Raw genomic sequence first — 14,574 nt, forward strand, 5'->3', positions numbered from 1 at the left:
CAGGACTTTGGAAGGTTTGCAAAATGGGATAAAAGGAACAAGCCTGGCAACCAAGGCAGTATGGAAGCTCCTAAAAGGCAGGTTTTATAGCAGAAAGGTGAGGAATGGCTGCATTAAGAAAGGAACAAGTTCTGGTTTTGAGGTTTTTTTAACATGAGTGTAACAATTTGGGGAAGGAAAAACTGTGGGTGAGGTACAGAATATTCAGCTCATTGCTCCTACTGAGCTGGAGATGCAGAGAGTGTAGGGAGATGTGCATGCTTTTGGGGCAGCAAACGGGAGTTAGCCACCACTGCAGAAATAAAGAAGAGAGCTCTAAAACTGAAACGCTTGAGTAATGGCCAAAGCAATTCAGTCTTCATGCAGGTTTCAGTGGATAACAAAGGAATCCTTTTTCTTCAAACTGCATAGGCAAAGCCATCTCTCTTCATTAACTGACTGAATGGTGTTAAAAAGGTACAAAAAAAGGACTAGGCTTTGTAATACCGCTTTGTATTACTGGTACATGCAAACAAATTTGGTTCTGTAGAGATGCAGTGGCACATCATCACAGTAAATTATATCTTTTACTGCTTTGAGGCAGAAACAAATATATAATTTATGTGCATTCATGTACATAGATATAAAAAACACAAACACCAAGAGAAAAGCACAAAACACTATCCCTTTTAAACCGTTCAGTTTTTAATTATATTTTAAAACAAGCAGGGAAGTTGTACAAAATAATGCAGCATAAGCAATTTTTTATCTAATGTAGCAGTTGAGAAAAAATTCCTCAGTCTTAAAATAATGTTTCCCCTTTTTGAAGTCAGGTTGTTTTTTATTTCAAAAAAAACCTAATAAAATAGTAATTTATTGGTAGTGTGGGGTTATGAGGCAATGAAAGTAAAATGTTGAAGAAAAATACATTTATGTTTGTCCTAAGTGCCTCCTTAATATGAAAGCTTTCTAAACGAAAGAGGAGATGTGGTGTGTGTTCTTACTTAAAAAGATTTCTAGCTTTGTATTTTTTCTTAGACTGTGTCTCACAGATATAGAAATATGGCAACTTAACAACGCCCACCTTTGAAAAATATATATACCTGTTCAAAAGCCTAATATCCATGTCACCAGTTTTCTAAAGCACAACACTGGGGCACACAGAAGGCAAATTTCATCTTGGTAGCAATATTTGGAAGTACAAAGTGGACAAGGACAAAGGACCAAATATTAGAAGCAAACACATTCCTTCTTTTTTAATCAATATCTTGTTAGACTGGTGGGTTTCATTCATTAATCTTTTGGAAAGTGAAAAATGAAACAGATCTACCATAACAGCAAAAGTAAAACTGAAAATTAAATTCATTCTATTGGAATTGCTTACAAAGAGTGCTGGTTCATCACACACAACTTAGTCAAAAGAGTTTGGACTTCATTTCTTTGAGGTAATGTATTTATAGGCAAATTTTGAATCCAAAAGACCTGAAAACAAACTTTCTAAACTCTTTCTCTTATACTGTGCACATTTTTAAAATCATGAAAGTTCCACCAAAAAAAGTTTTAAAAAGTATTGTGTTTTGTGTTTAATAGCTTCGAACAAACCTAAAACTGAACTTCATGTGACTGCTCTGTTGCATCTAAATGTTCACTATATTATAGCTGAGCCAGGACACACAAAAAAAGCTCCAAAAATAAAATGCCTGGAGGTCTGCAATGAATTGGTTTTAATTTCTTCAGCAACTGCTGCATAGTGATTGATCTAGTATCGTACAACACAGGAAATTAGCAATTAAAGGCTTCCATGCATCCAGCATGAGATCCTACAAATCCTGTTATCCACGGGAGCAAAATTAAAAGAGCAAGAGGAATCAACAAAGCTAAAAAGTGCATATTGTAAGCTGTGCAGAATTTGTCCTTTGGTGAAAAACATGAAAACTCTGCACAGACTGCACACATGGGAGCATTTAATGTAGGATTATAACTCAATTAAGACAACTATTTCTCTGATCCTGTAATTCTAAGGCATTTTGCAGATGGCTCTGAATTCCAGGCTGTAATACAAATTTCTTTCTGTTTTCTATAATATAAACTCACATATTATGTAAAGACACATTTAATCTTCTGTTTAGGAAAATAATCTTCACGATGTAGGTCAAAAGATACACCACTGTTCTAGATGAATCTAAAATAAGGTAAATCAAATTAACACACACAACATCAAATGTGAACATCATCCATATATGCAAATATGGCATTAACAATAAAGCTTAACTGATACCCTTGTTTCCTTAAGGAGTTATTGAGCACATCCCACAGCACAGGGAAAGAAGATTTCCAGCCCAGCAGGAGTCATGCCAATCCCAGAACTGGAGGCAGCATCACACACAAGGCTGCGCAAGCAAATTGCATGAGATTGCAACTTCAGACTCCAAGTTAGCCTGGAGATTGGTGTGTTACAGGAATAAACATGCCCTTTCTCTGTTCCAATGTGAACGAAAGTGCAACTACACTATCATTAATCATATGAGACTGGTTTGCTTCAGATTTGTCAAAACTAATTCAGCTTTGCTGAATATAGCGACAGATACCGGATTTATCTAGACCGGGAGAAGAGAAAAAGGTTATATAAACTTTGCTAACATATCCAGACAAATTATAGTGTTTATCCATGCCTAAATAAAAGGTCACTATTAGCTCAGGGTTAACTAAAACTTCTTAGCTAATCTCTGACCTAATTTTGACCTCTCCTGTTAATCGCAGAAAAGCTTTCAGTTAATATATTGATTAGTTGTGTTTACATCCCCCAATTCTGTAGTTTCTTGCCTTGCATCTCATAAATTAAAGACAAAACATCTTTTTCTAAGGTTAATTAGTAGCCAATTAGCTCCATGTTGTTACCTAGAGTGGGACCGACAGTAAAGACAAACATTAAGCATTTAATCTGTTATATGAAGGAGGTATTTATGTATAAGAAGAAAGGATCAACAGACCCTTTATTTCACTGTTTTTTTCCTCCAGATCATAGAATATTATTTCAGAAAACTTGTGAAAATACCCAATTCTTCTGCTTCCAGCAATTCCCATTAGAAAGAGGTACAGTTATCTATCACCATAAGAAGTGAAAACCTAAAGAACACATGAAATCTAAGATCTGTAATCCTGTTAGTAGGCTGTAACCAGACATAATCATTTGTCATTGCATCATACTTCTTACAGAGCCATTTACATTGGACTTGTTTAACTCCTTTAGTAGCATAATCATTGCATGTCAAGATACGGGTATGATATATTCATATCTACAAGATCTCCCCATTTGCAAAAGATTAGTTTTTACTCAAGTAAGAGTGAAGCACCTGAGTTAAAATTCCAAAAATCATTTTTCTACATTGCCTTTTTTTTTTTTTTTTTTAAGTAGGAGTTGTTCAGTTTCTGGTAAAAACATATGCAGGCTTAATTTAAAAATTAAGTCTGAGAGAAACAAAACCTGTCTGCATTGTAAAATATATGTAAATTCACAAAAAGGAGTTCTAACAATATAAGAAATAAAAATCTCAAAGTTAAAAAGAACTATCCAAATACCATGCCTTATGTTCATCTGAACCAAGTAATATAAGGAATTACAGTTTGAAAGCCTACTGTAATCAGATACTGAAGCTAAAAAGCTCAGCAGAAATTCAATATAATTCTAAATGCTGAAGCCTTACTGTCCCATCACATTCATATTCATATTTCTTGTCTTTTTGTACTGATAAAAGCCTCCCGAAAATAAATTTATCCAGTCATATTGAGGATCGTATTTGACACTCAAGTGATAGCATAACTCTAAATTATGCTCAGAGTTTTCTTTCTGTTCTTTCCAGGAAATGAGAATGATCTTCCATCATCTGAAAAAAGGCACCTGGCCTACTGCAAAAATGAAAAAGCTTGTCCATTACTGTTTGTCATGTTGGTAGATAAACTCTTTCCTATGAAGGCCTAAAAGTTCTTTTATTATAGTACAGTGAACCATTTGGATCAAATCCAGAGTCCTATTCATTTGTGAGCTGCAAATAAATTCCACTGCACAGTCAGTACAGTTTTCTTATATTTTAACATTATTCACCAAAAGCTCCATTCTTCTGAGTTTGCGTTTATTCTTTGGCATTGGCTTGTCATATAAGCCATTTTTGAGAAGATGTTCCTTGCTGTGATGGATCTGGGCACCATGCTGAAGCTGGAAAGAGCACAAAGCTTGAAGTGGATGGAGTATAGTCTGCAAAAAGATGAAGGGGTGGGGGACAAAAAACCCAGCCTTTTAGTAAGATATTTTAAAGACATCAATTATTCCATCAATTTTTATTTAATGACTACTTAAAAATGCTGATAAAATATAATTTGGATGATAAATGCTGATAAAATATAACCTTTGGGGACACAGAAGGCACAGCTGAATAAGAGATGTACTGAAAAGAACCACACAGCAGTCATATATTCACCTACTCATGCTGCCATCCCTCACTCCTTCCTCGAATCCACTCAATCCTGACTTCAGCCCCAGCTACATTACTGTAAGTTATGGCTTTGACTTGACCTTAGTAATGGACTACAATCAATTACTGTGGCTCGGTCAACAAGCTGTAATAAAGTAAGTCACAATAACTAAGCTGTTTGTCTTTGCACAAAAGTCCCTTGAGGCAGGGTTTTAGAAAGAGAGGAGGGACTCATGGTCGAGGCAGCAGGACTGCTATCCTGGACTGTATCCATGCTTCCAGCAACATTTATACCTAATGATGCCACACAACCAAATTTATCTCAAGAGGTTCCTAACCGTAGATTCTTCATTTTCTGGTTGCCTGACTCAGTATCACACAACCTCATGTGTAGATGTGTACAGCAATCACAAATGTAACTGCAGTCAGCAGGAGCTAAGATTCTACTGAGAAAAACATGACTCTTACGAGCACAGAGGAAAATCAAGTGACTTGTACTAGGCATCAAACTAAGCGCCCGTTTTTAACTTCCATAGCTTTCATCTTCAATTCACCATCTTATATGCTGGGAATAGAACTCAATTCAGAGAGCTTTCATGAATGAAGCTCTTGGCTACTGCAACACTTTGAGAAACAGGTAATTTTGTCTTTGAAAAGTAGGCTGAGCCAGTTCTGAGTGATAAGGATGAAGGAATACAGGTACCAGAACACCAGATGGGCAACTGTGGACATGAACTAAACCCTCAATAAGACAGAAGTCCTAATGAAGAGAAAATATGTTGTTGTAGCACAACAAAGAGAAAAATAAATATAAACCCCCACATATATACACAAGTTTCTTGAAAAGCCTCTTTACACAGAGTTCCAATTTCTGAGCCATACTTTCTTGTGTGTCTACAGACTTTATCCAAGTCTAGTTTTAAATGCAATTGATTTAATGCTAAGGAAACTCTCTAGTGTCACAGAGGCAGATAAGGAGGTGGCACACTATACACTATGCAAGTGGTAGGAGTAGTTTTTGACCTGAGAACCTTTTATAGTAGACAGAGGTTGAGTATCAAAATATTAATTAGCTGATGCAAAGGTGTATGAGCAATGCAGGGTGAACAGTAGCAAGTAGTGGGTACATGGATGAGCTTTAAATCGCTTTTCACAGATCCTTCTGTACTACATCCTGAGCACACGATCAGATTGCAGACCAGGGCCTATGGTGCAAAACTACTCATAGGTGTTTTTCAGAAGGCTTTTTAAAATTATATTACTAATGTCAGCAACAAAAGATTAAGAAGGACATTATCTTAATGACCTCTTCCATTACAGACTAGTGGGATCGCAACTTACAAGGAAAGGCTAATGTTGATTTAGTATTCTTTGACCTGGGATAAACTTAAACTCAAGAACTATTAAGTCTCAAATTCCTCCAATGACATATAAGAGTTGTGAGTTGGCTGCTAGGAAGACATAACCCAGTGGGTTGCATTCCATGCCTGCAGGAGTGCTGGAGGTCAGTGGTCCTGTCTTACAACAGCATTTAATCTTCAAGATAGCTGTGAGTGGGTATTCAGATCATCTCTGCTGTCTAGTTTTTGCAGAGAAAAACTTACTATTTTCCATGCAGTACTATACTCAATCTCCTGTCACAACCTGTTATCAGGTTTTTGAGAGTCAAAGATCACCTTGCTGTGCTTCAACTTCAAAGGATAATTAAAAATTACCAATCTATTAAAAATGATAATGGTTATTTGACTTCAATAAATATTCTGAGATCAACACATGCTAAAAAGGAAATTAATCCTATCTGACTGCTAACTAAATGAAACTTTTTAGTCTAGCACCAGCTACTCTAAACATCTGTCAGCTCAGTAATTTTGAATTCAGATCTTAAGTGAAGTTAACCTTAAATTTAAGGGAGTTAAACAATTTAATATCCTATGTAAGGGAGACAGGAACTTTACTAATCTTCAAATTTTCTCAAGTTTCTCCTATCTTGAAAAGGCTCAATTTTTAACAAGTTGTATCCAAAGGTATTTTACAAATTCCCAACAGCCTCATCTGGTAGTACCTGAAGTAATACTATTCCTCACTAATAGAATATGAAGAAATTGGGGGATATATGTGAATTTTTCTATGACAGTTTTGTTCTCAATTGAAGTAAATAAACATTTTAAAGTGTGTACACATACATATCATATCCCAACATTTATTGTAGGATGTGCAAATTAAAATTATAAACTCTCCTGACTTTAAGTGGCTTCACGTTTTAGCTACCACTAGGAAAAAACACAAGAAAGTCAAAGTCACTGCTTGCCATATTGTTCAGTATCAAAGAAACATAAATCAACTAAATAATCATCATGTTTTTCTGGCTTCATGAAAATTAAGACATCAGAGTGATTTTAGACTATAACCTCTGACAAGCTTGCTAATATATTCCTTTGCTACAAATACTAATCGTACTTTAGAGCGAGCATAACTTGGGTAACATAAAGAGTTCAACACGTACATTCCACATATTAGTACAAGTGAACAGTTGTTAACAGCTACTTAACAGAGTACACAAAATAAAGCAATTTTCTATACACTATAGTTAAGAAATACCCAAAAGAAAGGGTATTTTAAAAATCAGTCTAGCACTTTACATTTGTACAATTTTGTATATTACACATGCCTGGTACACAGTCTATGTTTTGAAGTTTTGTACTAAAAAATGTCAAGTGAACTTAGAAAAACATCACATGAAGAGATAACTACAACACCACATCTCCACACGATTTTCCCTGCAATATACATAGCAGTACTTCTATTTGCTTGGGTCTAAGTCTCCAGCTGCCTTCTCCACAGATTTTTATTTTGTATTGCAGCAATCACAGCATGTATTTGGCACCTTGAAATCAACTTTTTAAAGAAGTAATATATATGCGATGAGAATCTGAGTCACTCTTCTCATTATGTTCAGAGGGATAGGAAGAAGTGTGGAAGAGAGTATTACAGGATAAGAAAATGTGATGGGAAAGAAGAATGAGGTAGAAGGAAAGAAGGAACTGGAAGACACTACAACACTGTCATTCTCCCAGTCATTTGCCTTTCCTGACTTGGGTGGCGTGGCTGGAGCACTTGCTGTTGAAGACTGAGGCATACAGTTGTTGAGAACATCAGCCTTCTCTTTGTCCAAGGTAGCCAGGTCTCCCATTTCCCTGTAGAGAGGGCCAACAGTATTCCTAGTCTTTCTTTTCCTTGTAATAGATCTACAGAAGTCCTTCCTGTTATCCTTGATATCACTGGCCAGACTCAATTCTAACTTGGCTTCCCTAAGCTTACCCCTAGCTTCCTGTACAATTTCCCCATGTTCCTTCCAGGCCACCTGTCCTCATTTCCACTTTCTGAAAGCTTCTTTTTTGGTCTGAGTTTGCTCAGCAGCTCCTTATCCATCCATGGGGGCCTCCTGGCATTTTTGCCTGATTTCCTCCAATGTTGGGATGCATCATTCCTGAGCTTGGAGGAGGTGAACCTTGAAATTCAGCCAGCATTCTTGGGCCCCTCTGCCCTCCAGGGCTCCATCCCCTGGGACTCTACCAAGTAGTTCCTTGAAGAGGCCACAGGCTGCTCCTCCTGAAGTCCAGGGTAGTGAGCTTGCTGAGTGCCATTTTCACTGGCCTGAGGATCTCAAACTCCACCATCTCATGGTCCCTGCAGCCAAGGCTGCCTCAGAGCACTAAATTCCTCACCCTGTTGGTGAGCACAAGGTCCAGCATGACACCTGTCCTTGTTACCTCCTCAATCACTTGTGTAAGGAAGTTGTCATTGACACATTCGAGGAACCTCTGGGATTGCTTGTGCCCTGCTGTGCTGTCCCTCCAACATATATCAGGGTGGTTGAAATCCCCCATGAGAACCAGGGCTTGTGAGCCCCATGAGAACCAGGGCTGCTCCTATCTGCCTAGAGAGGGCTTCATCCACACCATCCTCCTGATCAGGTGGCCTGTAGCAGACCCCAATAAAACATCCCCTGTCCTCCCTTTAAACTTCACCCAGAAGCTCTCAGCTGGCTGCTTATCCTTCCTCAGGCAGAGTTCCATACTCTCCAGCTAGTTCTTGACAGAGAGGGCTACATCCCCTCCTTGACTGGCAGCATCGGGATAGATAGGTGCCCTCTCCTGAAAAATCTAGTTTAAAGCCCCACTCACCAGATTGGCAAGTCTCCAACCAAAGATACATTTTCCCTCCCTTGTCAGACCAACCCCACCACCTCCCCAGGAAATCAGGCTTAGGAAAGCAAGTCCCATGGTCTGAGTAAAAAATCCTGACTACAGTCCCATCACTTTAAAGATGTGCTGACCTGTCAGATTCAGCTGGCCATTTCGAGACCCTCTCCTTTGACCTGAAGGACTGATGAAAAAACCACTCGAGCTCCAGAGCCCTTTACTGACTCTGTAATCCCCCAGACTGCTGCAAGCTCTCACATGGAACACTAATAGTGGGTAATAATCAGTGGGTTTAACTAGGCTTGGTAGCTTCTCAGTGACATTCCTTATCTGGGCTCCCTGAAGGCAACACACCTCTCTTGAGAGCAGGTCAGGCCCTTAAGAGATGAGCGTCTCATAAAGCAGAGTCACCCACTACTACCACCCACTGCCTTTTCTTGGTTGAACTAGTTGCTAATTTCTTTATTTGTGGAGCAGGTTGGGCTGCCCCAGTTAGCTCCCTCTGTGTCAGGTGTTGCCTCATTAGCCTGTAGAGCTACAAAGCTAACAAACATTCAGCTTGTACCTAACAAGTTTCCTTAGCAATCTCACAGCTATGTTGGGTAAAGAACAGGAAAACCGTAGAGCCTTTATGGACAAACATGAAGGAATCACAGTAGTCTGAACACATTGAAGAAAAATGGTTTCCGTTGGTACATTCTTGTTTAGTTTCCTATTCAACAAAACCATTACAATGTCATTAAGATTTTAACTGTCAAATGTGTTACACTAATAGCAAAGTACCTTTGCTGCTCCTCTACCATTCATAGAAGAAAAACCCAGGTGTTTGAAGTTACATACCTCTTGTATGCTCTTATTCTTTTCCATGATAGTAAGAGCAACAGCTGCACATTCAAGTGTAGACAGACAGGTGTTTGTTGGCTGTGTACGAATTACATATTGACTCGAATGATTGGTTTTTAACTGCACCTGAAAAACAGTAAACTCTAGTAAAATAAACAGGTCAGGATAGCAAACAGGATACCTATTCTCTACACCAAGCAAAACACATCCCCTTTCTCTTTGTGGTCACTTGCCCTTTTTTTGCTGTTTTGCCTCCCAGTAGACAATGAACTTATGCTACTGTTAAGTGTAATACTGTAACACGTGAGTCACCATCAGAAACAAAAACTGCACATTTGTTACTGTACAAAAACATGTAAAGGAAATATGACTGTTTCCTAGAGAAAGATTAAGTTAAATTTTAGCAACCACTGATATGCTATAACAAAAATAAAATTATTCACTCATGCTTGTTTTATTGCATACTCTAAACAGATACATAATCCCGTGCAATGTTCAATGGCCATATAGTCACTAACACTATATACCTTGGCTAAATATTATTTGTCAAGTTCTGGATTAAAGATTTCTAGAAACTACACTTATTCATATAATGTACTAGGTCACTGATTAGGGCTATTTGCTTACCTAAATCACGTTTGAAAATTATTTAACAGCTCTGCCTCAAGCAATAAACACTTTACACCTTGCAAGTTAAAGGTTTTTTAAAAAAAAGAAATTTAATTCAACTATTCCATGACCTGTTTTATCAGTTCCAAAAGCTTTTTACTAAGTTTATAATCAGTAACTGAAACACCACAGAATTTACACTGTTAGACTCTATGTGAAAATTCAGATATTATTCCTTTATTCCAAAGATTTCCATCTCCACATACACCTAAAATGTAATTTGCAAAACAAGTAATGTTTTAGCAATATTCCTAACCAAAAATTCTCAGTTCCTTTTTCAAAAAAATTCTAGTACAGAACCATAAAGTCTGATGAATTATTCTAAAAGAGCAAGGGGTTTTTTTTAATCTCATCCAAAAAATTGCCTTTTGATTCTTCCTGAAAAAATGAGTGACTGATTCCCATGGCCATCATCATATTGCTCCCATTTTGCTTGCCAGAAGTCTGTCAGCATTCCTCACTTCATTCAACACTTTCCCCCTTCACTTTCTCATTTTTGTTTTTATTTGTAATGTTTCATTTTCCTTTATCTCTTTTACATGCAATTACCCATTCTCTAAAGTTCAAAGTGGCTCATTTATAAAAGGAAAACTCCAAGCTGCTGAAGAAACATGAATGAATAAGATCAAATTCCACTGCTTTACCTGATCTCAATTTAATGGAAATAAAAAATAAGAAAATAAAAAGAAGGCAACAAGAGAAGAGAAAATGCACTCTGGAAAGTACAAGTAAGTTAGCTATAAAACCTCAATCTACTAAAATACAAGAAAAACCAGAAAACTGTAGCCTTTATCAACTACCTTCTTTAATTTGGTATTGAAAAACAAGAAAAGAATAAACAAATTTAGGAGACAAAATGTAGAATTTGGACATCAGTATATGTAATGAAATTAAAAAGAAAATTAAAAATTAAATTAAATTAAGATTTTCATTTGTTATTCCTCAAGGTTTTCTTTGGTTTTATGCTTCCTCTCCTGGCACCATGTATAGATCTTCATCACAACAGAGTAGGAACACTAGTTATTTGAAGTATACAGAAATCTATGCTGCTGGAAGCTTATAGTTCCTACTTAGAAACTTACAGACAGGTATCAAAAACCAGGGTGAACTCAGTCCACCATTTCTCCAACATGTAACCTGAGCAGCAAAGCAGACATATACCCACACCTTTTCTCAACAGCCACATTCTTCACAGAGTATCTCTACAGAGGTCGAAACCGCCTGATGGACTACCGGCAGCACATGGGCTTCCCCCTCCTTGGGCAGTGCCTTAAGGTGCTTTTTTTGTAGAGTTTGGAAGTAGCTGTGTCTGCTGGTTTCTATACTTCATTTCTTGGGTGTCATGCTGAAAAATATTTACGATAATCAGCGCTCCAGAGAAAGAAAAATTATTCATGATTGCAAGAAACTTCTACAGAGAAGAAAAGCTGCCTGCACTATGCCACACACTGTGGAGCTCAAAGGTCTGTAAGTTCAGCTCCCAAACAACAGACAATGTATAGAAGGGCAACTTTCTAGTTCTAATAGCAACAGCAGCAGCAACCAAATTCCTTCTTTCCTGGGAAGAATGTGAAAGGATGGAAACAAGTGGTGCCCATCCATTTTTCTGAAATATTACATATTCCCTGGGATAAGATTAAAATACCACAGACAGTGGTGGAGATAGAGGAAGAATACCCGATCAGGACAACTTTCTGCTACAGTTTGTCTCTTTGGCTTCTTTCAGTATACACTGTACCCTAGTCTTTAATCCAGAGCAGCCCAGTATCTACATAAGTGATACTTAGTCATCTGAAATACAGTCAGGGTAGCCTTTATCTATCACAAATTGTACAGATTCACCAAAGTTTCTATCTGAAACTAGGGACATTCACTGAATCAATAAAACCGACAATGCGCTGCTAACTCACAGTATAAACTGAATGCTAAGACAAAGACAAAACAATACAGAAACTAAAACAAATTAGTATAGTTAATACTTATTTCAGACATGGGATGAATATCTTCCTGAAAAAAAAATGCCTAGATATAGGAAATATTTACTGTTCTCAAACTTGACTGGGTAGGAGGATGACCTCTGTCATTTTCAGCCAACAGGTCTAAAACTTGTCTTGTCTTTTGTGGAGTTAATAATTTCAGGTAGAGTATTGCAACAGTCTCATGCAAAGGACATATGGATTCCTTGTCTGTCACTTGCATATCTCAAATCCAGGTGAAAAAGTTTAATTCAGATTTAGAGAAATGTTCATCTCCAGTTAATTTAAACAAAAGCACATTATTTACGTCTGACATTAGACTTTAAAAACTCAGAATGAGCATACATAAATATCCTATTCAAGAACATTTCAAAACAACAATCATGATATTTTACAAGCACTTCTCCACTAAATAACAAATACCACAACACAACAATTTACTTTTTTCCTTTTGCTTCAAAGAAATTTGCAAATCATATGTACACTCTGAAATAGTATTAGTTTCTAACAAAATATAGCAATGTCAAGTTGGAAAAACAGCAGCTGATTTAACACCACACACCTAAATAAACAATAACATAAGACAGAAGATGGAAACTATCTCAACCAATTCAAACTAGAGTGGAATTTAGATAAACTGAATGTAATTACTTGCTGGAATTTAGCCAAGACACTGAAATGAGTGTATCTATTCTCTGTAAGTTCAGGGGAGTTTGGGGACTTAAGTTTCCAAGCCATCAGAAATATGAAGCAACACATAAAATCAAATTTTATTTCTACTGTAACTCAACACCTGTGGTTTCCAAAAGCCTGAATTTCAGCAATTCTCACAAACTGTTACATTAACTTAATAAACACTGGTTTATCTGCCAGTGCACCACTCAATTAGCAAATGCTACAGACTTTGAGCATTTACAAAGGATTTGAACCACAGTAAAAACAGTGACCCTTCAGTGTTTCTCAGGGCTGAGTTTTTCTTCCCGGGTCTTCTTTGGACATACCCCAGGCAAGTAACGATCCCAGTTGATCCCATTCAGCTGTTCAAAGCTGATGGAAGAAAAAGTGTTGCCTTGATGGGGTCGAAGACCCACTGTTTGAAATTTTAAAAATTTAAGCCAGTAAAAACAGGAAATTGATTTCTGCTTTTATTTTAAATAACAGAACTGGAGCTCTCACAGAAAGCTCTAAGTGCTTTTCTCAGTTCCCTCCTTAATGTCAATATACTTAACTTTCTACCGTTTCTATGCCAATTTTTTCATCATTATTCTTACTAGCTTTACTTTCCAAATAGAATCCAGCATTATCCAAAATTATATTTGGAAAACATGCATCACCAGGAACTCAAAAAGCCTACAAAGTTAGTACACCTGTCTCACAGGGCACACTAAACAATTCTTGCCTGTCCTGTTGTCTGCAATAACACTACAGGCATCTCAAAACAGGCAGAAGCACAACATATTCTTCTGTGGCTTCTACGAAAAACCTAGTACTTAAGATCCCCTCTTTTTTACTTACGTGTCTTTACAAAAGCTGAATTTCTATTTGGGAATTAATCTGCTAAACTCTCCAAGAATGAAGCAAGTAAGCACCATCTGTCCTCCTGCTTAAGATAGGCAGTAGTTATTGTTCATACGTTCTATTACTTTAATAAGTATCTTTCAGAATTTTTCTAAACAAAAGGCACAAAAAAATCCCAGAAAGAGTACAACCATATCCTGCCATCTTCCCTGTCCTTCTAGAAACTAAGAAAAAAATTGCTTTTAAGGTGCTAAGGGGGAAGAGCATTTTCTGTGTTCTACAGCACAAACAAACTCAGACAGATGATGGGTGTCAGGTATGGAAAGATTTTTCACTCGGTATCCAGTTGGCACAAGCATCTTTTACCTGTAAGCTAAAACAAATTTCTCTTTTTGACGAAATTTCATACAGTTAAATAAAATTACCTTTCTGCCAGAGAAGACAGCCTGAGTAAATTGAGTCTCAGCATGCTACTGAAATTTAAATCAAGAATATAAATAAATTATTTTGTTCAAAATCTTGGCTTTAATTTAAAGTGACATCTTAAGAGCACTCTGTTTCTAAAATACTGGAGGGAATAACTGCCATGCAACTGTCACAAATGGACAGCTGGAAAAAGCATACGAAGCTGTCACAAAACCCTCTATCCACCTTGCATGACTTTGATGACTGGAAAAAGAGAAATATAGCCCCCATTATTAAAAAGGGGAATGCAGAAGACCTGGTGATCTACAGACCAGTCAGTCTCACCTCTGTGCCAGGCAAGATCATGGAGTGGATACTCTTGAAAACTGTGTATGACAGTGCTGCAGCTCTGGTGGACTGGGGCAGAGCAACTGACATCGCCCACCTAGACTTATCCGAAGCGTTTGACACTGTGCTGCTGGAGAGACATAGATTTGATGGATGGGCCACATG

General features: G+C 37.3%; 1 protein-coding gene across 1 annotated transcript in view; it reads right to left on the reverse strand.

Moving 5' to 3' along the window:
- Positions 1 to 662: 662 nt before the first annotated feature.
- DTWD2 (DTW domain containing 2) overlaps positions 663 to 14,574 on the reverse strand; it is a 77,876-nt gene continuing 63,964 nt past the window's right edge. The window contains exons 5-6 of the mRNA XM_027729631.2: positions 9,491 to 9,619; positions 663 to 4,231 (exon numbers count right to left, since the gene is read on the reverse strand). Of these exons, the coding sequence (XP_027585432.1) occupies positions 4,061 to 4,231; positions 9,491 to 9,619 (300 nt within the window). The 3' untranslated portion in view covers positions 663 to 4,060. The remainder of the gene's footprint in view (positions 4,232 to 9,490; positions 9,620 to 14,574) is intronic.

The sequence above is a fragment of the Pipra filicauda genome, unplaced genomic scaffold, assembly GCF_003945595.2.
Source record: "Pipra filicauda isolate LSUMZ 115617 unplaced genomic scaffold, ASM394559v2 scaffold29_size4552773_pilon, whole genome shotgun sequence".
In the NCBI taxonomy this organism is placed as follows: domain Eukaryota; kingdom Metazoa; phylum Chordata; class Aves; order Passeriformes; family Pipridae; genus Pipra; species Pipra filicauda.